Below are 24134 nucleotides of genomic sequence, written 5' to 3'. Positions count from 1 at the left end.
TGGTGTTAAACATCCAGATAATTTGGATAATCCTGTCCCTTTCTCCTTCTGGCAAATTTAACCAAGGAACTCAGAGGAAACTTGCTACCTCGAACTCTTGGGTTCAAGAGATTCTCATGTCTCAGCTTCCTGAGTAGCTGGGGCTACAAGCCTGTACCACTGCAACCGACTCTTTAAAAAACATTTTTTTTGTAATCATGAAGTTTTGCCATCTTGCCCAGGCTGGTCTCGAACTCCTGGGCTCAAGCCATCTTTTCTCCTCAGCCTCCCAAAGTGCTGGGATTACAGGTGTGAGCCATCTCACCCAGCCAAGGAAACTCCTAAGGAACTGGTAACATCCCTTGGGGATTTGAAAGAACAAGGAGAACGGTGGAAGCAGTGGCAATAAATAAATAAGCAGACAACTCCCTTGTGAGATAAGAACTAGATGAATGCCAATGGGCTTGCCAATTTGATGCCTATTTGAAAGGATTTCTAGGGCCTTTCACCCCTTCCCCAGGGTGCCAGCACCAACGTCATGCCTGTGGTGCCTCCTGTGATCCTTTCTTCCCTTACATAAGGAATTGCTCCCTTGCAGTCCCTACGTCTATCCCGCCAGACTACAGAGACAGCTCGAACATGCTGTCCTAGTTGGTCTCTTCCTGAGCTCCTGGGACATAGGGGGTGTTTTCCATCTCCCTCAGTGTCTGTCTGCACCTCACAGGCAGGCCCGAGAGAGTGAGTAAATATTTGCCAAAGGCCTGAATTCTAACAGGTGGGTGAGGCATGCCCTGTTTGCCTTTATGAAAACCACTGTCTCCCCTTTGGTAACAGTTTGTGATACTCCAGGGATCTTGCCCTCCTGCACAGAAGCTGCCAGCTCGTCCTCTGCAAGGCAGTTGGGTACAGATTAGACCTAGATAAATGGAATCCCATGTCATAATTAATATTGTTCTTTATGAATAGTGAATGTAAAAATGTTCATGATACAATGCTGGGGGAAAGGAATGCTACAGAAGAAAATGCAATGATCCCACTTATTTTTATTTGATAAAAATAAAATATTTTTGGTAAAAATAAGAATATAAACATAAAAGAAAACACTTGAAGATAATATACCAAAATGTTAACATCATTAGATGTGGGTTTAAAGATAACTTTTATTTTGTTATTGGTATTTTTCTGGATTTTCTGAATTTCCTACATTGTACATACATTGCTTTATAATCGATTATGTATATATATCTATATTTAGCCTTCAAAATCATTATCATTGGAAGGTGGAAAGTTAAACATAAATTACTTTCCTCTATAATTATTCTTAATTTAGGCCCTTTCTGTCTCTCTTTCTCTCTTTATTACTTTCTTTCGACAGAGCTGCACTCTGTCACCAGGGCTGGAGTGCAGTGGCACAATCTTGGCTCACTGCAACCTCCACCTCCTGGATTCAAGAGACTCTCCTGCCTCAGCCTCCTGAGTAACTGGGACTACAAGTGTGTGCCACGACGCCCGGCTAATTTTTATATTTTTGGTAGAAAGGAGTTTCACCATGTTGGTCAGGCTGGTCTCGAACACCTGACCTCAGGTGATCTGCCCACCTCGGCCTCCTAAAGTGCCAGGATTACAGGCATGAGCCACCATTCCTGGCTGAACCTAGGCTATTTCAACTCAGTTCTGTAACCATTTTTGTTCACCTCCTATGTGCCCAAACTAAGACCCAAAGAAGAAAAAAAAGATGTACCACCTCTCCCCAGTCCCCAAGTGTAAGAGGAAGAGAAGGAGATGCTGGCAAAGTGTGACACCTGCTAAAATCAAGCAAAAGGCCAACCCTGGGGCTACACAGGGAGGAAGTGGTTAATTCTGATGTGGGGAGAGGTCAAAGAGGAACCTTAGAAGAGCTGGCATTTGAGCTGTGCCTTAAGATATGACAATTATTTTAACTAAGGATAAGGGCATTGCCATCTGGGGACACAGCATAAGCAAAGACATGGAGGTGGGACTATTGAGGCATGTTTGGACATGAGTGAATTTCCACTGTGGCTGCAGGGCAGGGTGGAGCAGCGGCAAAGTGTGGTGGTGGGGGTGGGTAACAGTAAGCTGAGGCTAGAAAGACAAGGAGGGTGTGACAGTAACTGGCCTGGAACACCAAACCAAGCACTCTGCAGCAGCTGGGGAGGGAGCATCCAGGACTCTTTGACACAGGGTATGTCACAGGCTCAAGCTTAAATTTCAAAATACAGTATTAACAATTTCTTGGTCAGGTGTGGTGGCTCACACCTGTTATCCCAGAACTTTGGGAGGCCAAGGTGGGTGGATCACCTGAGGTCAGGAGTTCAAGATCAGCATGACCAACAAGGAGAAACCCCATCTCTACTAAAAATACAAAATTAGCTGGCATGGTGGTGCATGCCTGTAATCCCAGCTACTTGGGAGGCTAAGGCAGGATAATCACTTGAACCTGGGAGGTGGAGGTTGCAATGAGCCAAGATCTCGCCACTGCACTCCAGCCTGCAACAATAGTGAAGCTCTGTCTCAAAAAAAAAAATTATTTTTATTTTCCTGACAACCTTGTGAGGTAGTGAGGTTTGCAGGACTGGAGCAGTTCCTGGGTAAAGCCAGCCTAGAGTCATTTGCCACAAATAATTCACAGACACTAGAGGAGAGCTTGCTATTTCCATGGGTTGGGAGGTTCAGTCTGTCTTGGAGCAACAGATGCCCTTTTCCTCCTTCTAGAGGGAGTTTATCCCTCTAAATTGCCCGAGTATAGTATAGTGACTTAATGCCCAGATATTAGTGCCAGTCAGACTATGGTGCGAAAACATCCCTGCTGTACTGCTTGCTGGCTGGGTGACCTTGGGTAATTACCTAACCTCTGCGAGTCTTATTTTCCTTATCTCTAAAATGACATTAAGAATATCACCTTCTTTAGGCCAGGCATGGTGGCTCACGCCTGTAATCCCAGCACTCTGGGAGGCCAAGGCAGGTGGGTCACTTGAGGTCAGGAGTTTCGTCCCAGCCTGGCCAATATGGTGAAACCCCATCTCTACTAAAAATACAAAAATTAGCCAGGTGTGATGGCAGGCACCTGTAATCCCAGCTACTTGGGAGGCTGAGGCCAGAGAATCGCTTGAACGCAGGAGGCGGAGGTTGCAGTGAGCTGAGATCACACCACTGCACTCCAGCCTGGGCAACAGCAAGATTCTGTCTCAAAAAAAAAAAAAAAAAGACCTTCTTCCTCACTAGATTAAAAATAATAATAGTAAATAGCCAGATACTACGGCATGTGCCACAGTATTCTCAGTTACTCAAGAGGATCACTTGAACCTAGGAATTCAAGTCCAGCCTGGGCAACACAGTGAGACCCTATCCCTAAAAGAACAAAAAAAGTAATAGCAAATGACAAAGTTTCTTGAAAATATATACCGTGTCTGGCCTGTTTTAGGTACTATTTATGTATCCTATCTCATTTAATCTTCAGAAAAACCCTGAGAGCCAGGCATTAGAGATGTGGAAAATGAGACACAGGGAAGGTCAAATATGTTGCCTCAAGTTTCACAGTAAGTAGTGGAACCAAGATACACACCCAGCAGCCCCTGACTCCAGAGCCCATGCACTTCACTACACTCCTGAGATAACAATAACAATAGGCTGGGCGCGGTGGCTCACGCCTATAATCCCAGCATTTTGGGAGGCCGAGGTGGGTGGATCACGAGGTCAGGAGATTGAGACCACCCTGGTCAACAAGATGAAACCCCGTCTCTACTAAAAATACAAAAATTAGCTGGGCATGGTGGTGCGCGCTTGTAGTCCCAGCTACTCAGGAGGCTGAGGCAGGAGAATTGCTTGAACCCAGAAGGCAGAGGTTGCGGTGAGCCAAGATCGTGCCATTGCACTCCAGTCTGGGTAACAACAGTGAAACTCCGTCTCAAAAAAAAAAAAAAAAAAAAACAAACAAACCAATAAAAACAAACTCCTCCTCTTCCTCCTCCTCCTCCTCCTCCTTCTTCTTCTTTTTTCTTTTGAGATAGAGTTTTGCTCTTGTTGTCCAGGCTGGAGTACAATGGAGCAATCTTTGCTCACCTCAACCTCTGCCTCCTGGGTTCAAGTGATTCTCCTGCCTCAGCCTCCTGAGTAGCTGGGATTACAGGCATGCACCACCACAGCTGGCTAATTTCGTATTTTTAGTAGAGACAGGGTTTCTCCATGTTGGTCAGGCTGGTCTCGAATTCCTGACCTCAGGTGATCCACCCACCTTGGCCTCCCAAAGTGCTGGGATTACAGGTGTGAGCCACCGTGCCCGGCACCCTTTTTTTTTTTTAAGGAAGGAAAGAGGAGTCAGGCCTGTGCTAGGCTTGCAGCTAGAGAAGAATGAACTCTTTGACAGTTGGGATGGTGAGATGATAGAGGGAAGCTGTAGAGATGCCTTCTCTGTATGTAGTGAATGTGGGGAATGAAGGGGATGAAATAACCTGACCCTAGACTAGATCTTTTACTGGAATGGAGAAAATGCTATAAAGGACATAGATCAACGAACAGAATTAGAATAAGGATGGTAGATTAAATTAAAGTATTATAGGCCAGGTGCAGTGGCTCCTGCCTGTAATCCCAGCACTTTGGGAGGCTGAGGTGGGAGGATCACCAGGTCAGGAGTTTAAGACCAGACTGGCCAACATGGTGAAACCCCATCTCTACTAAAAGAAAAAAAAAAAATTAGCTGGGCATGGTGAGTCATGCCTGTAATCCCAGCTACCTGGGAGGCTGAGGTAGGAGAACTGCTTGAACTGGGACCCAGTAGGCGGAGGTTGCAGTGAGCGGAGATCGAGCCACTGCATTCCAGCCTGGGCTACAGAGCGAGACTCCATCTCAAAAAAAAAAAAGTATTATATAAATGTAAGTGTATAAAGTTAATAACTGTGCTGTGGTGTAACAGCATATCTCTATTTTTAGGAAATATACACAGAAATATTTAGGGGTAAGAGCTATGATGTATGAAACCCTAGAATGGTTCAGAAACAAAAATTGGATTAAGCCCCATATGTGATTAAGCATGGGATAAAATGTTAATAAACAGGTGAATTTGGGCAAAGGGTGTATAGGTATTTCTTGTACTATTTTCACTTTCGCAACTTTTTGTAAGTTTGCAATTGTTTCCAAATGGATGTTGAATGTTCCGGCTCACTTTGTGTTTCCCCTGCCCAAACCCTGCAATTGGCTTTTCCTGCAGGGGTCCTAGTGAGCAGGAACTTCAGTCATATTCTAAAAGTAGGTGAATGGGAAGAAAACTTTCCTAGTATATGGAACAGCATGATTATAGACAAAGAAATTGCAAATCAGTAGGAAGGTAGAAAAAAAGACAAAGAAATATGAAATACAAGCGTAAATGGTAGAAAGGACTGGTACCTGCGAAAGTGGGTGAAAGCCTAACCCAGCAAAAGGTCTCGCCAGATAAAATCGTGGCCTCGAAGGGCGCGGTGGCTCACGCCTGTAATCCCAGCACTTTGGGAGGCCGACGCGGGACAAGAGATCGACACCACCCTGGCCAACAGGGTAAAACTAAAATACAAAAATTACCTGGGTGTGGTGGCACGCACCTGTAGTCCCAGCTACTCGGGAGGCTGAAGCAGGAGAATTGCTTAAATCCGGGAGGCAGAGGTTGCAGTGAGCCGAGATAGCGCCATTGCACTCCAGCCTGGCAACAGAGGGAGACTCCATCTCAACAAACAAACAAAACCGTGGCCTCACCTGGGTATGCAAAACGCAGCCCCCACAGCTCCCATAAGCCTGGTCCCATTCACTCGCCCAGTTGTGATTTAGATATGGTATACAATAAACAGACAGATGCAGCCATCCCTGAGGGGCCAACACTGCATTTGGGGGCATGTCATCCGCGGAAACCATAGAACTGAATCGTATCTATTTACATAAAACGAGTACACTTACTGTGCAGAGTGCAGAAAGTGAAGCAGCATTCGAGGTCCAAGCTCCGGCAGGAGAGAAGCAGTGCTTTCTGTGAATGAGAACCAGGCCGCCGCCAGCCCAATCAGAACGCGGGAGATACCAGCCAATCCCGGCCTGCCGATGCTCTAATCGGGGCGGGGCCCACACGCCCAAGAGTTGTTTGTCTGCCTCGGCTCCCCACCAGCCCTGACTCCAACCGTGGGAGGAAAGAAAGGAGGCCAGAAGGCCGGCAGGGTAGGTCAGGCCAAATGGTTGGGGACACCAAATGCCAGGCCAAGCAGTTTGGACTTCACAGCAGGGTGACCGATACAGAAATGGCAACACTCGCCTTTGCCTTGTGCCTTTCGGGGCTGGCTCCTCTCTCGGATCTGAGTCCCTCGACGCCTTAGGGAGGGAAGGTGGAGCTGTGAGGGCTGACTCTGGACTGAGAGGGCTATAAGGATTTGGGCTTATCCATCCCACCTGGATAAGTGGTGGTGCTCCTTTTCTTCTTAGGAAGGAATTTAAGGTGCTGCAAGGTCAGGCCTGTGCTGAGCTTGCAGCTGGAGAAGGACAAACAAACTCTGACTGTCAAGACGGTGGGATTGCAGGGGGAAGCTGTACAGGCGCCTTCTCTGGATATAGTGAGTGTGGGAAATGAAGGAGATGGAATGCAGGATGCACCATCCCCGATAGGCACATCATCAGGTCTCCCAGCCTGATGACTCTTCCCTGGTCTAACCTGAGCCCTCCCTGCCACTCCTCTGGCCAGCCTCCAGTTAGCTGCTTTTCAGGAGATGTGTCATCTGTCTCATGTTTTCATTGCTCGGCTGAAGCTCTGGTTCCCCATGCTGGATGCCAACCCCAAAAATCTGAAGTGAGAAAGCAATGCAGGAGGACAGTTCAGTGCCTTTGCAGGTCTGTCAAGGACACAATTGGTGCCTTTGCACAAAGTGACGCTGCTATGACCCAGACTGAAAATAGGAGGCCCAGATGGAGATGGGCCTCATTGAATTAGAGGCTCCATCCTCTGTAGCAGGCCCTGAGCTACACCCTTTACATGCATGAGATTAAAACTTTACTAGGGCCGGCATGGTGGCTCATGCCTGTAATCCCAGCACTTTGGGTGGCCAAGGTGGGTGGATCACCTGAGGTCAGGGGTTCAAGACCAGCCTGACCAACATGGTGAAACACTCTCTACCAAAAATATAACAATTAGCCGGATGTGGTGATATGTGCCTGTTATCGCAGCTACTCTGAAGGCTGAGGCAGGAGAATTGATTGAACCCAGGAGGCGGAGGTTGCATTGAGCCAAGATCATGCCATCACTCTCCACCCTGGGCAACAAGAGCAAAACTCCATCTCAAAACAAAAGAAAATTTGACTAGGTTGGATTTATTATCATCCTTATTTTACAGCATAAGAAACTGAGGGCAGAGAGGCTACGTATCTTGCTGAAGGTTATATAACTTCAAGTGGCACAGCTTGGATTTGTACTCAGGCCTGTCAGATTCCAAGTCTCTGCTCTTGACCATAACCCTGAATTACAGCACCTCCCAGCTGTTCCTTATGCCAAATCGCCCTCTGCTCTGGATCCCCTGGGGGTCCTCCTCACTTACCTTGGTGCTTACTCCTATTTCTGGCCTTGGTACTTGGTTCCTTGCTCCTCCTGGACATTGGGATTCATCAATACAGGGCAAAATCAGCAACAATCACACGCTGGCATGGACCCACTAATTTGGAATCAGAAATTTAGGGATGTGGCAAAACTTTTGGAAACTACAGTCCAGTTTGGAAACTAGCCTCCCTTCTGGGGGTGCTAAGCTGCCTCTACCTTTATTTTGATATCTCCCACCTGCTCCTGTTATACCAAGGAAGAACAGACTAACTGCCTGATGTTAGTTCAGGTAGGGGACGGTTTCAGAGGAAGCAACATTTAAGTTACACTTTCTGCGTGTCTAGAGGTTCACAGAGGAGAAAGAATGTTGGAGGGCTGATTATGGAGAGGGCATTCTAGGCCTAGAAAACAGCATAAGCAATGACTCTGTCTCCTTTCTCTCTTCCCCAAGATTCCCCCCTCCCCACTCTTCTCCCTCAGAGGTCCCCGATAGCCACAGAGCTTCTGGCGTTGACAAAGTGACAGAACTTACATACGGTGAAAGGGCTGCCCTGGAATCAGGACCTGCTCTTTTGGGACAGAGCGCTGAGATTTCAGGAAAGGGTAGGACCACACTTCTTCCAGCAAGAAGCGGCTCACCAGGTCCCCACTTCTAATACTTGAATCTTGCCTGTTTCTTCAGCTACTGATTTTTCTCTTTTGGTCAAGAAAAGCACGTCTTTTTTCCTGCCCGTTGACTGAAAGAAAAATCATCACAGCTGGCTTGGACTAGCAGCCTGTCTCCGAGGCCTCTGAGTAATCATGTCTAGCCCAGGGCAGGTGCATGGAGAGGCTGGTCAGGGTGGGAGTCTTGCCACAGGTAGAGCACAAGGACATTTCCTCCAAAATGTCTCTTTTCCCTTCCTTAGCCCCTTTCTAACCTCCAAGACTTCCCTTTTTCTTCCTTTGTACACATGCAAGATTGATTTCTCTCTAGCTCTTTTCCTACCACTAACAAAGATAAGAATCCCTTGGCTCATGAGCAAGGGCCTTGGGGATCCAGGCTCCTTCAAAACAGATCTATCTGGCTGACTCTGTAGGGACAATATGCCCCTGGCAGTCCTCATTTGTCCCTAAGATTGGCAAAGACCTGGCTTCCCATCCCAGTCTTTGAGGCTGGCTCTCTTCTCCATGGGGGCCTCTAGAATTGGTGCATCTGTCCCAGCCTAGCCTCAGCACTGACTGCCAGAGAGAGCTGCCGGACCAGTCACTGGATGGGCATATCCCTCCCTTTCATTCCCATTGACCTCCTCATTCTCTCAGCTGTCATGCCAGAAGAATAGCTCACTAACAGAACAGAACATTTTCCTCAAATGTCCTTCTTTAGTTTCTGACACAGCCAGATGCAGGTGGACCTCACTTTGAGGAAACTCCATTAATGAGAGCTCTTCATACATGGTTAACAGTTACATATATTACAAAGGAGTCGTGATTTTAAGTTCTTATTTTATATAATCTTGAAAGAGATATTTAGGGGTTGGGAGGGAATGGGATATCAGTTTAAGATAATTAGGGATGAAGAAAATTTCTGAAATTATGAGGCAAGTCAGTAGTGATAGAGAATCTGAAGTTATAAAACTTCCTTCTCCTATGTCATGGTAAAAATTATCAGGGCAGTTTTTTTGCTCATTTGTTTTAAGACAGAGTCTCACTCTGTTGCCCAGGCTGGAGTACAGTGGCACAACCTTAGCTCACTGCAACCTCTGCCTCCCAGGTTCAAGCAATCTTTGTGCCACAGCCTCCTGAGTAGCTGGGACTACAGGCATGCACCATCATGCCTGGTTAATTTTTGTTATTTTTAGTAGACACAGGGTTTTGCCATGTTGGCCAAGCTGGTCTTGAACTCCTGGCCTCAAGTGATCCAGGGTGGTTTTTGTAAAGTGATGTGTACTTGACCTTCATAGTCCAGGGCCAAGATCTGGGTCAAGTACCTATCTTGGGAAGAGGAAGGCTAACTAGCCAACCCATAATGGGTAGGTCTAAGGAGAGGGCTACATCATGCAAAGATCCAAAGGAAAGCCCATGACCCTTCATTCCTTTCTTGGAAACTACATGGGCCTTAGATTGCCCAAAGGTGGGCATCCAGGAGAAGCTGGACTCTGGACTAATGCACACTCAGTATTCTGCCCTAGATCATTACACACTGACCTGCCAGCCGCCTATTTTCACAAGGGGAGATTATACAGTAATCTGTCAATGTCAGGCCAGCTGTGGGAGAGATTTATAGACCCAAATCCAGGACAAATGGCATTCTTTCAGGCTACAAGGCTCTTTAAGGAGTAACTGGAAAAAGGGTAAGACTGAGGGCCAGACCTATCAGGGAAGGGAGGGAAAATTGATTACTGTCCCATAAACAGATTGGACTTTTTGTCCAATGATTCTTGAGGATATTGAAGTGAAAACTTCCACTATCCCCTCTATATCCTAAACCCAGGTCTGTTTAGAGAGGACCAAACTACAGGGCCCCTTGAGAAGTGGAGACACCTGTACAGCTGGGACTGGCATGATTAACTGGCAACTCAGTGAAATAACACTTCCCTTGTTCCCAGGACCAAAACAGCACGAAGAACACTTTCCTCCAGCTGTGTTCACCGAGTCAATAAAGAGACTAAAGCAATTATCACAGGAAGTTTGGAAAGCCTCAATTCTATATAAAACAGATGTAGGCATCCAAAACTTTTTCACTGAATGAAGTGTCACATTCATCCTGATTTGCTGTCTGGTGATACCATCACTCATCCTAGCTCCCCTAACAGCCTCCTTGGAGGCAGCAACCATGTCTTAATCACTTCTTCATGCCCCTTAGTGCCTAACAGTGCCTGGCACATTGTTGGTCCTCACTGGACTTCTAACAAATCTAGTTGAACACAAATGGGCAAGGGACTTAGCTTAAAGCCCCTTTAAACTAAGGAAATTGGGTCCTAGAGCATGAGAAGAAAGGTTTTAAACCCATCTTCTCTTTTGGGTAGAATGGGGACCTAAACCTGTGGTCACTGCCTCCAGGCCTACCCGATCTGCTTGGAAGGATGCACCTACCAAGGGCAGTCAGTCTTGTGCCCTTCCACCCTCCAACCAGCCTGATACTGGCCCCTCCCTCTCTCTCTCCAGCCCAATACTGAGATGTACACACCTGAAAAGATAATACTTCAAAACTTTTCCTATGATCAGAGCAAGTTGATGAAGCTTCTGAGGTATTAAGCAATCCATCATAACATTTGTGACTGGTTAACTTTTAATTTTCAAAATAAATCTGCAGTATTTTGCATGTTAGTAATACAGTGCTGGTATTGACAGGTAAAATCATCATCTGCTTACATAGAAACCTTCATTTAGGAGCACACTGTAGGAGGGGAATGAATACACAATAAAAAGCAAACGCAGGCCAAGCAGCGAGCCCCAGAGCATAACAGGCTGGATGTCAGATTCAAGGATTATCTAATACAACTGTTTAGCTGCCAATCTGATAAAGGGGAAGCTCTCAACCAGGTTACAACCAGAAGGGAAAAGCATACTCTGCCTTTTCCTAGAGCAGTGGCCGTCGTGCCTTCAACACCTGGTTGAATCAGTTCATCAACATTGAAACTCAATTCCAGTTCCAAGACACAGGAGAATTTCACCACACAACCTATTCGGCCCCCCTTTTCAGTGGCCCACCCACAACCCCCTCCTGCCACAATTCTCTCCCTCCCAAAAGAAGACATGACGTGGCTTTATTATTGCAGACAAGCTTCTTAAGTGAATAAAGAATGCATACAAAATAGCATTTTAACTGAAGTCATACAATGAAGTCTCACTCCTGTTTATTATACAATGAATTGATAAAACAATTATTTCTAGTATATATCCTTTTTTTTTTCTTAAGAACTAATACTTTCAGGGTTCTGACAACCACATTCTAGCTTAGGGGTAGGGCCCACATCTGCCCCCACTGAGGACTGCTCCTTGGACCACTGTGGAGGAAGCCTGGGCTGTCTGAATCGTGGATTATAACTGCCAGCCCACCAGAGATAACAGATCCCAGCAGGCAGAGCCAGAACTGTTTTGGGTCTGCATGCCAGGAAATGCAGACTTCCTCCAGATGTGGCCACTGTGCTCCCAATCCAGGCCTCAGCAAGGTCATTCTTGGGCTTTCCCTACACGAGTCCTTCCAGTAGTCCACACATAATGCTCTACATATTAAAAACAAACCATTTTGTACTGTGGATAAGAACAGTTGTAACAAAGTCATAGCTACATATTTTTCTCTACATTGTTTATTGAGACAAACTAATTAAAAGGCACAAACATAGGGCATGTTTACATGGACATTATAACAAACATATACATTAAAAGTGTAGGAATGTGTTGCCTTCCTGCTAAACAGAAAGTTCCTAAGCTTTTATATATACAAAAGTTGTACAATTTAATGTCCTAAAGTACAAAAGATCATTTATAAAATTATTTTACACTAAGTACTATTTATTTTTTTACTATGTAGATCAACCCCCTAGAACTGTTTTGTATAATGACATACAGATACCTGTCCCTGATGTAGGAAGTCTGCCTCAGATGCAAGGTATTTTGATGCTTGAACTGACACAGTGGGGTATAAACGGAAATCATCCAGTTTGATAGTCAGTCCTGCAAACATTCTGCAAGATGAACACAACTAATTTCCATTTCGCTTAACTGCAGTGATTAAAAAATGAAAAAACCAAAAACATATTGCAACTTAAAAAAACAAAAATCACAGCGTCCTGGTTTTAGTGAACTCTTTTAACACAATGCTTTAAAAACAATGTGTGGCATGATGGTGTCAAGACTCTCTGTTTCCCTACCATTTGGTTTCTACTTTATGTACAGAGATAAAATATCCTGCTAAGAAATAAAAAGCACATGTCTCAACGTGCACAATCATTGCTGGGTTTCTACAGGGAGTGCAGACAGCTGTCTCCCTGAAAACACCACAAAGCTGATACAAGTGTTTTCTCAAAGAAAAAAAAAAGTGATGTCCATATTTACAAAGCTGAACAAATCTGCATGATACTTGATTAAGAAACGGAAGGAGAAATTTAAAAAAAGATACACTCTGCATGTTCTGAAGGGGCATACTACCTAGTTAGTGGTTAGAATAAAAACTGTATACAATTTAATATAAGACATAAACTCTAGTGAGCAACTAACACATCTGTCCCTGTTGTAACATCAACAGGCTCTGATTGGGGGAGAGAGGGGCATATCACATCCCAGTGCCTCCAGCGTCTTCCAATTTAAAGCAATATATTTGAACTGTTCCAAAGTACTCTTTGGCTCCTAAACAGGAGTCCCATCGGCCTGTTTGTTAGGAGCCTGCCTGTCCACACACTTGACTTCTCCTCTGTCAGTTGAGGCTTTTCTTAGCAAAACACAATTTGTAGATTTTTTTTATGTTTTTTTTTTTTTTTTAAAAGTAAACTACAATGCTATATTTCACTGGGATTAATATGCTGAACAATATTTACATCTCCAAATATCAGGTCACAATCCCTATTATATGTTGAAGTTAGAATGATAAATTATCATATGCTTTGCATATCAGAGCTGGTATCACCTTTCCCATAGGGAATGCTGCCTGAAATTAACATATTCCCAAAGGTAAAATGCATATTCTCTGAAATGCATTTTATTATGACAATGCATGTATTTACTCATAAAAACAATAAACACAGACAATTCTACACTAGCTCTCAATCCGTGGATTTAGAATTTCAGGTTAAAATCAGCCACCCACCTTGTATAGGGAGAAGAATTCCGCTAGTGCTTAGAATAAAGTGATTTCTTGGGATTAGAAATAGTAATGCTGTTTTTTTTTTTATTTTGAAGTGGGTTCTACTTATTTATGATTGTTTTTAATTCTGGCATTTCATTTTGCCAAATACTATCCTGTTTAAGCAATGTTGTCAGCTAAAAGGAATTTCTGATTAAACTAAAGTGGTCCAGTGATAAGTTACATACACACCCTACTTTGAATAATCCCAGCCAAATTGGAGAAAAATGCTACCACATTCTTATTAACTAATGTAATAAAATCTCCCGATTTCATGGTTTACTCTTTGCTTTAATCAACTAAAAGTTAAGTTGCTGGTAAATATTTACTTTAACCCATATTTTGATTTTATAATACTGTTTACCAAGGCGGTGATGTAGGCAAAGCTTGGGGCAAGAAAGGCATGCTCTCTACAGGTCTCATTGCTATATTGAGAGGGGCGGCTAATGTCATAGGCGTGGGCAGATTCATTGGAGATGTGATGGTGACAGGGTGTGCTATATTCACTGGGGCAGTGACCGGGGTGGGGAGGTTGACTGGGGTAGTGAGTGTTAAAGGAGAGGTCATGGATAATGGACTGGTTATAGTTACAGGATGCCCTATGTTCATTGGGCTGGTTATGTTAACAGCACTTGAAACATTTACTGGACTTCTCATGCTCATTGCAGCTGCCACTGTGACTGGGTTTGACATAGTCCCAGATGACACAGAGGATGTTATATTGAATGGAGTTGTGAGAGTCACAGGTGTCGTAGCAGCCGTGGAGGTTTGGCACAGATTAGCAGCTTCTAAAATAAGAAGACAAAAGGGTCTTTAGATTCTCAAAAGAGTGAGCAAAATTCATCAACAGTTTCTGAATCAATTTCTTTTCATCAAAAATGTCAAACAATTAATAAATCAAATTCCAGTTTTCTATCAAGTGGTCAACAGAAGGGAGGATCTTTCTGAGCTCAAGCCAGGGGGCCAGGGATCCTAGTGTATCATCAGCTTTCTGATGCTATACCTCCTGCAAGGACTTGGGCAACTTGTTCAGCCTTGCTCTTTTGGTTTCAAGTTCAGATTTACTTACCTACCTCACAGTGATGCTGAGAGGATCAGTTAACTTCTGCAATGCAGGGCTAAGTGTTCTCACTACTACTTCATGCAGCTCCTCTGAGTTCTAAAAACTTTCCTGGGAAGACCCAAACTCCAGCAGGCCAGGCTAAAGAGCCTGTTTACACAGAGCTGGGCCAATGGTTACACAGTAACAGATAATCAGAAAAATCTTCTCATAAGGCACACTATAACTAGCAGAGAGAGGGGTGCATACTCGCTAAGTATGTTAAAGCTTGAGACATAAAGCCATATTCTGTTAAGGTTTTTAAAATGTATAATTAGGGAATGATAAGCTATTTTAGTATTATTTGTTTCAGTTTTAGAAATATGTTTCAGTTAAATAATCTTACTGTTTCTGGTTATGTTTCTTAACTGCATTAGGAAAGAAAAAAAATACTCCTCAATAAGTTCACGTTCTCTTCCCATTTTTTCTTCTGTTTCTGATGTTGACACAATCACCTACTTTACTCCTAGTATCTTTTAACTCCACATATTACACATACCATCAAGCATACCAAGGAGAACTAACTAGGCAAGGAGACTCTGCAGTGAGTTAGATGACCCTGGTCCTTCTTATCCAATAAAATCTAGACACTTTTTTTTTTCTGAGACAGAGTCTCCTTCTGTAGCTCAGGCTGGAGTACAGTAGTGTGATCACAGCTTACTGAAGCCTCAAACCTCCAAGGCTCAAACAATCCTCCCACTTTAGTCTCCCAAGCCGCTGAGACTACAGGCACGTGCCACCATGCTCAGGTAATTTTTGTGTTTTTTTGTAGAGATAAGGTTTCACCATGTTTCCCAGGCTGGTCTCCTCCTGGGCTCAAGCAATCTGTCCACCTCAGCCCCCCAAAGTGCTGGGACTAAGGTGTGAGCCAGGTCTAGACACTACTTAAGGAAAACTCCTTCAAGGTGATACCCCCCAACCCACCCCTCAACAAAATTCAGCACCACCTGCTGGTGTACCAGAAAACAGCAGTAAAATGATGGGTAGGCTGGCTGTGACTTGGCTGTCAAAATGGAGAAATATATTCAAACTAAAGATAGAGATCTGTATATGATCCACACAGGTCAGATCACTGCAGGAGACCCTGGAGTCAAGGAGCCCTTCCTTGATCAATACAATCTAACTTTGGCATACATCATTCTTGCTATCAGGGATTCCCAAACCTGGCTGATTACCAAAATCAACTATCCAGTGGATTTCAAAAAAACACAACAAAGGACTCCCAGGAGAATCAATAGTGAAATTTAGATGGAACTTGGGAAATGTGTATTTTTTAAAAACTCCCTAGATGATATGATTGTCAATCAGGTTTATAAACTTACGTTACCTTATTTAGGCCTAATATTTAGAAACACTGTTGATTCAAGTTTAGGTTTTCAGGTCAAGAGTCTCTTCTCCCCTAAAATATGACATTTACTATTATGAATACAGAGGTTTCTAACGCTTCCAGAGAGATTCACGCTATGAATGGGAATACAATAGCATTTTGTTTCATGGAGGTCAGAAGATGAGCTAAACAATCAAGTCTTATTGTGCAAGCAAACTGAGATACAATACCAAATAGAGTACAGCAAGAGAGAGAATGAGAGAGAAAGCCAATTCACTTTGAGGTTCTGGGAGGATATCTCCCCCTGCTTTCACCAAATAATTTTTACTCTGTTATCTGCTAACCCCTATACCTCCTCCTGTTTTCTTTCTAATCTAACAGTGTCCTTTTACTATGACTTAAATACTTTTGTTCCATTAAGTAAAATACCCTTCATAATATACTTTCAACCCACTACGCAACTGTCATAGCGCTATACTTTTTCCTCCTCACTGCCAATTCCATCTCCCCATTCTCCTACCACAAAAGCATATATATATATATATTTTTTTTTTGTTTGTTTGTTTTTCTTTTTTGAGATGGGGGTCTCACTCTGTTGTCCAGACTGGAGTGCAGTGACACAATTGTAGCTCACTGCAGCCTCAAACTCCTGGGTTCAAGCAATCCTTCCACCTTAGCTTCCTGAGTAGCTGGGACTACAGACACACACTGTCATGCCCGGCTAAATTTTTTTTTTTTTTTTTTGAGATTCTGTAGAGACGTGGTCTTGCCATCTTACCCAGGCTGATCTCAAACTCCTGGTCTCAAGTGATCCTCCTACCTTGGTCTCCCAATGTGCTGGGATTATAGGTGTGAGCCACCACACCTGGCCAAAACATTTTATTAAAATAATGACAAATCTTCAGTTGGAAGATAGGAACAAACAGCACCTGAGGAATGGTGGAAAGCCTATATGGACTGAACTCTTTTCTTCCAATGCCAGTAAATATATGAAAAAAGAATGCTGGCTGGGCATGGTGGGTCAAGATTATTCCAACATTTTGGGAGGCCGAGGCAGGCAGATCATCTGAGGTCAGGAGTTTGAGACCAGCCTGACCAACATGAAGAAACCCTGTCTCTATTAAAAATACAAAATTAGCCAGGCATGCCTGTACTTCAGCTACTCAAGAGGCTGAAGCAGGAGAATCATTTGAACCCAGGAGACGAAGGCTGCGGTGAGCCAAAATAGTGCTATTGCACTCCAGCCTGGGCAACAGAGACTCCATCTCAGGGAAAAAAAAAAAAAAAAGAATACTATTCCTTTTATTTATCCAAATATAGGAGGTTTAGAGGGGATCACTGTGGCTGGGCACAGTGGCTCATGCCTATAATCTCAGAACTTTGGGAATCTGAGGCAGGTGGATCACTTGAGGTCAAGAGTTCAACACCAGCCTGGCCAACATGGCAAAACCCTGCCTCTACTAAAAATACAAAAATCATCTGAGTGTGGTGGCAAACACCTGTCGTCCTGGCTACTCGGGAGGCTGAGGCACAAGAATCACTTGAACCCAGGAGGTGAAGGCTGCAGTGAGTTGAGACCACGCCACTGCACTCAAGCCTGGGCAACAGAGCAAGACTCTGTCTAAAAAAGAAAAAAACAAAACAAAAAAAAAAATAGAAGGGATTGCTCTGAAGAAGGGAACAGCCACACTACATGAAAGCAAAAAATGGGAGAAATGACACAGCAAAGGAATTACATGTAGAGGAGCCGGCAGATAGAGGATTTCTTAACATTTAACATATTAAGACTTGGCAGGGGTGGAGGAGGAAGAAGAAATTTACAAATCTGTCCTTTGGCTCATGGTACATTGACAAAATGATTCATTTGAAATGGCTGTACAATAATTCAGAAGCCAAAGCTGTACTAGTAAATTGCAAAATAAGTTGAAAACTAATACTCCAACCGATATACACGAGAGAAAAGCAAACCATTTTAAAATTTTTGAACAATTACAGTAAAGTCCTCAGCAGCAGAAGACTAGACATGTTAAACTAAGGCCTACCATAGTGATAGAGACTGAAGGAGATTAAGGGTGTGACCAAGAGAAAAGACATCAGCACTACAGAATCTGAAACATGTAATAAATAATACAATGAAAAAAGAACACTAAAGAGCAAAAAACAGCACAGGTGTAAGAAAATAAACTTACATATACATAAGGACATCCACCTCTAAAAGTGGGAGTATTTTAGAAAAGGAGAAAAAGGCCCACAAGGCATGGAGGTTGACATCAAATTGAATATAAAAATGCAACTCTGAGGACAGTGAAGGACCAAACTTGGCTCCAAGTTTGAAACAAAAAGTAAATCAAAAGAAAGAACATGATAGGAAGTACTGAGAATTTTTAATTCCAAGTAATAACTTATCTGGACACTTTATTGCCTATAACTATACTTTACCAGATATTTTCTAGCATGTACTATTTATATGTTTCCATTAAGCTAGATTTCCTGAAACTGTGGCTTCTCTACTTTGATCACTTGACATACTAAATGAAAACACTTCTCTAGCCACACTTTCAACACTGGAAGCCGTGCCTTACCTTTCTTCCTTGCTTTAACAGCTTCTTCCCACAGTCTCAGTGTTTCTACCTGCTTCCCTGGCCAGCTTGTCACATGTTGTTGTTGTTGCTGCTGCTGCTGCTGCTGCTGCTGCTGCTGTTGCTGCTGCTGCTGCTTCTGGTTGCTGGTCTCTTCACTCATGCATGCTATTACAAAGACAAACCAGAAACACTGTGTTTACCTGTAAAACTGTTGCCATTTTTTCAAAATTGACTTCTCATGCTTCTGTAGCTCTTAATAAGTGCATTTTTTTTTTTTTTGCTTCTGGTCTATATTGGTCAAAATAAACAAGCACTCGGCCGGGTGTGGTGGCTCACGCCTGTAATCCCAGCACTTTGGGAGGCCAAGGTGGGTGGATCACCTGAGGTCAGGAGTTCAAAACCAGCCTGGCCATCATGGTGAAACCCCATCTTAAAAATAAATAAATAAATAAAAATAAACAAGCACTAAAAAATCTAGGAAACTAGTGGAAATCAATATAAAAGAGAAAATAATTCTTTGCTATAAAAAAACAAGTGTCAAAAAAAGCAGGTGTCTTTAAAAATGGAAGTTTGATAATATTAATATGAAATAATCAACGTTCAACAAAATATCTAATGTATTTTTTTATTTGACCACAATAATGCATACTAAAAGTGAATGTTCACAGGCTGGGTTCGGTGGCTTACACCTGTAATCTTAGTACTTTGGGAGGCCGAGGTGGGTGGATTGTCGGAGCTTAAGAGTTCAAGACCAGCCTGGGCAACACAGTGAAACCTCATCTCTACTAAAACACAAAAAGGTAGCTGAGCATGGCGGCATACACCTGTAATCCCAGCTACTTGAGAGGCTGAGGCAGGAGAATCACTTGAAACTGGGAGGCAGAGGTTGCAGTGAGCTGAGATCATGCCATTGCACTCCAGCCTGGGTAACAGAGCAAGACTGGGTCTCAAAAAAAAAAAAAAAAAAGAAAAAGAAATGTTTATAGGGTTAAAGTACAACATACTGGATAATAAACCCAATGTACTTACAGAGAAGCAAAAACAGATAAACACACATTAAGCTTTCTTCCCCATTCTCTTGTGGCCACAGTTTTTAAAAATTTGATGTTTCTACTGCACAAAGCACATATACAATAGAATAAAGGATCAGGAAAATGCCGCCTTCTAGGCAATCTTAAAAAAAATGCCTGGGTAAATCCAAGTATTCTATCTTCTACTCTGAATTTAAGGCAAGCAAAGCATTTAACCCTGCAAATGGATAGGATATCTCATTTTTCTATAGATTTGGGTTTGAAAAGCAAGCTTATTAACACTGCTTTCATCTTAAAGGTTATTATTGGCTTATCAACGCTGTTTGCATACATGAAAGTAAAGAATAGTTCTGACACTAATATACTCTCTCCATTGTTGCCTGTTTGCACACACTGGCAATAGGAGGAAACATGTAAGGTGAATATTAATACCTTTGATACATTATAAAAACATGCATATTTCACCAATCTGAAATACAAATGAAATCTGAAGCACCACCTACTTTTACTGATGCCTTGTTTACATGTATTACAGTTGATACTTTGGCTCTGCCCATGAGTCTTTAAGTGACTGGTGATGTATGCTGCACTCAGGAGCTTCCCACAGATGTTACAAGATACCTTGCCTTCATGGCGCACCATGTGTGTCCGCAGTCTGTCTTTGGTGGCAAAGGCAGCAGTGCACGTCTGCATGAGGGAGGAAAACTTTTTTTAAATATAGACTATCCTGTTCTACTCATTTTAAAGTACGTTATATTCTATGCATTACCCTATCCATGTCAGCAAGCTGACAACTAGTTGAATTTTAATTACATGTGTTACCTAGAATCATAATCATAATAAAACACTTGATAAATTTTAGACTCTTCCATTTCGGAGGAAGAAATATATCAACACAGAGTAGCACAAAAAACATAAGCTTTAGGGTCAGTTAAACCTAGGCTTAAGTTGAGCTCCACAATTTGCTAAACAACATTATGTTGAACAAGTTGGTTGACCTATCTGAATTTGTTTCTTCATCTGTAATATGGGGATAATACTATCTATCTCACAAAAGTTCTGTTGGATTAAGAGCCTGGTACACAAGCAGGCCCTCACTTCCTTCAATTAGATCTTTCTTAGAATTCAAGTCGTTTACTTAATAAAATCAGTCATTAACAAACTTAACTGAAAGGAGGACTAAAAGACTTCCAGCAACAAACTAGAATTACCAATACCTTAAACAGTCATTTGATTTAGCAAAATTCTTAGTCTTTTCATTATCATAACTGATGTCAAATAAAATCGTTAACCAGAAGAGATTTTTAAACAACTAGAAAGTGCTCCAATTTGGTAATAACCAACAAAAATCCAGTAAGTGATAACATTTGGAAGAAAACTTCATTATTTTCTCCTATCACAGTTAAAACAACTTCAATAATCAATCCAGAAATTAAAGCCCTTTATTCTTTTATTCATTTCAAATACACAACCACCTTTGCAAGACTATAACCTTTTTTTCTAACAAAAAATGCGATTGCCCAAGGAAAGAGAAATATAGCTTAACACAATTAAATTTTTAAATGATCTTGCTTTACAAAGATAGAAGCTATCACAATATTTTATAAAACTAGAAGTCAGATAGGCCATATTTACTCAGGTCAGTGATTTATTTAAGACTATCCAAGAATGGTGAGATTCAACTGGCTCAGACCTCCTGGATAATGTACATTAAGTGCTACACTAAGGATAAGTCATTTTAACTCTTACTTGGCATTTGAAGGGTCTTTCTGTTGAATGGACATGTTTTACATGACAGCTTAAGTGGTCAGGCCTGTGAAAAAGAGAGTTTCAACAGAAGATATATAATCGAACACACATAGAGAAATGCTACTTATGTGATGCTTATATGCTTGGCAGATTGGGAAAGAGTGTACTTTAGGAAAGCTAGCAGAATTACCAACCTCCCTCCCCCAGTGCAAGCCTCCTTACCTCTCTTACCAAAAACAAAGTCTTAGTCTTCTACCTGTTAATTTTCTCTCTTAGTCAACATCAAATCCTACTAGGTCTTGATTCTTTACAATTACAAAATATCCAAAGTTTTAGTCCTAACCCTTGCCAGAAACAGCTACCACTCTATTAAATCTAAAAGCTTTTAAAAATGAAAATTAGTGAAATGGTGGTGCTCTCAGAAAAATGAAAAAACATTCTAAAAGTTTAATTAATAGAGTATCCAAGATCATCCCAACTTCCAGGAAATGTTATTTTAATTTGCACAATGGGCTTCATGTCTAGTCCCTCAACTGAACTGGAAACTGGTGGTTTTGCAGTGATAAGCATCCCTGTGCCAAATGAAAGCCTGAGTCCACCAAGGCACTTGTTAAGTGAAAAAAACAGGTTAATCACTATGTCACTACTTGTCAATCACACTAGAGTTAGATCTGGAGGCTTAATACTTCTTTATATCACCAATCTCCACTAATAACACAGGTCTGCCCACATCTGTTCTCACATAAACATTCTAGATCACATGAAGACAAAACTGAAGTTCACTGATACCATAATGAAGCAAAGCAAAATGCAGTACCTTGAGAAGCCTTTCCCACAAACACTGCAAGTATAGGGTTTGGTGATGCCTCCTTCATGAGACCTCACATGGTAAGTCATCCGGTCCTTCCTCTTGAAGCGCTGATTACAAATAGGACACTCGAAGGGCTTCTCATCTGAATGGGAGAGCTTGTGCCGATTGAGATGGTACACATCTCGGAAGGCCTTCCCACACATTTCACAAGCATGGTTCTTCTTGACAGGCTTACTGGGTTTCTTGACAGACTGGGTCACCGGCATAGCTGTGGTGCTGGCACTGCTACTGGGGTTGGTGCCCGAGGAAGATGTAGTGACTGTTGACAAGATGCCTGCAATGGTTGAGACCAACGAAGTTCGGCTGCTGTCCCCAGCGATGGTGGAGATAAGGGGAACCACCGTGGTGGGAGTTTTCTTTGGCCGGGACACCAACTTGATCCCTGTATGGCAGGATTCGTGGCGCCTCAGGTGATAGCTGTCCCTGAAAGCTTTACTGCAGTAAGTGCACACAAATGAAGTTTTGGGTTTTTCTTTTTTAATCCCAATGGCATCCTTTAATGTTTCTGGTGCACCCTGAGGTTTCTGAGTTATTGGTATTGGAAGCAATGGTTTCTGATCAGGGGGCTCCACAGCAGAGCTCAGGAGGGGCAGCAAGCTGTTCTGTGCTGCCTGCTGTTGGTGATGGGAAGCTTCATGGGCCTAAAACCAAACATTCACACTTCAGAAACTTGACCTCTCACAATGGTCTTTAAAATCCAACATGCTCCAGACAATAGAGACCAGAAGAAACAGTCAAAGAACCTACTAGCTACTCTGCAGTGGAAATCCAGCAACCTAGTTACTCTCAGAGCTCACAATACAAAGCATTGAAAAATCACTGTGCAGACACAAAACTTTTGCAACTAAGTTGCTGACAGTGATCTTGTTTTTAAACAGCTGACTAAACCACACACTCTCCTGGTTCATGAGGGACAGACCAGCTGATGAAATCAGTTTGCATTAGCCTGTCAGTGCTGAAACCAAGTTTAAATAACTTACTAAAAAAAAAAAAAAAACCTCCAGATTTAAGTATTTAATAGTACTTTACTGCAACAACATGCACATACACACTCACGGACACACAATGACATAGTCATCTATTTGTCTATTACCCAAAAGAAAAGCATTGTGTCTTTCCTCAGATTGAGGAAGGGGCTGTTGCTAAGTGATAAAAGAAATCTAGTTCTCTAAATACACTTGCTAGTTGTTTGTTATTTAAGTTTTCACTTGTCTCTACTAAAAGATTTGGTTGAAACCAAATCGGCTATTAAGCAACCTGGAAGGTATCTGTGAAGGTAACCCACAGCAAAACACCTGCCAGTTGTTTCTCAGGTCCCTTAATTGTATACTAAAGTCTGCATCCTTCAGCAACACTAGCTGTTCAAATCCCAAACTCTCAAAGACAGACTAATGAGAAAAAAAAACTATAAACACTTAAATTCCTTTCATAATTATCTTCTTCCAGAAGTTGTAGGTTTCAATAAAGTATTAGACATTTGCTGTTATGACGTGCTTCTCCACTCCCAAAACTGGAGGCTGCACACTGGAAATTCTTCTAGCTGCACTGAAACCAAAATTTAATCATGGATCAGGTTCTTGGTATTTATGAGTAGTTACTTGCTTGGTTCTGACACTTTCAAAATTCCCCACACTGATAAACATGTAGGAAATGATGGAAAAAAATTCCTGAAATAGTTCTTCCTAATATGTTGTTCTTTATTTACCAACATTATTTTTGAAACTCTTGACAGTAAGCCCAAGCCCCTATGCTTGAGTTCTGTAATCCTAAAAGGACACATCACTCAAGAGGTGGGAGTTTCAAATATTTTAAGCATGCAATGTCCTACTAGGGGCCCATCCCATCATCTTAGACACTTTTAACAGTTATTTACCCTTCTTACTCTATAACCACAAGTCCCACAGCTAACTTGATTAAGGACGAAAAAACAAGGAAAAACATACACACTCACTCACAGCTCCTCCTCTGATGGATAAGAACATCTACCACACATTGCTCTATGTTTACTTGATGGCAGCTAACAGTTAAGCCTGGAACTAGTCTCCCCAAAATGATTAGGAGGTGTGGTATCCAGAGTTCTCAGTTTCAATTTAATAATTTTGATGTCATCACCCTTT

General features: G+C 42.5%; 1 protein-coding gene across 8 annotated transcripts in view; it reads right to left on the bottom strand.

Annotated features, from left to right (window-relative positions):
- Nucleotides 1–10787: 10787 nt before the first annotated feature.
- The window catches only part of VEZF1 (vascular endothelial zinc finger 1), a 16617-nt gene continuing 3270 nt past the window's right edge, over nt 10788–24134 (bottom strand). For 4 of the 8 annotated variants that reach the window (XM_078374104.1, XM_078374105.1, XM_035301126.3 and 1 more), the window contains 5 exons: nt 21964–22658; nt 21147–21210; nt 19901–20084; nt 18367–18531; nt 10788–14146 (listed from right to left, as the gene is read on the bottom strand). In XM_078374104.1, coding sequence (XP_078230230.1) covers nt 13719–14146; nt 18367–18531; nt 19901–20084; nt 21147–21210; nt 21964–22658 — 1536 coding nt within the window. In that variant the 3' untranslated portion in view covers nt 10788–13718. Of the gene's footprint in view, nt 14147–18366; nt 18532–19900; nt 20103–21146; nt 21211–21963; nt 22659–24134 lie in introns of all 8 variants that reach the window. The other 4 variants (XM_078374102.1, XM_035301127.3, XM_035301124.3 and 1 more) reach the window with 1 other exon arrangement.

The sequence above is a fragment of the Callithrix jacchus genome, chromosome 5 (assembly GCF_049354715.1).
Source record: "Callithrix jacchus isolate 240 chromosome 5, calJac240_pri, whole genome shotgun sequence".
NCBI lineage: Eukaryota > Metazoa > Chordata > Mammalia > Primates > Cebidae > Callithrix > Callithrix jacchus.
This window is presented reverse-complemented; position numbering and strand designations above follow the sequence as displayed.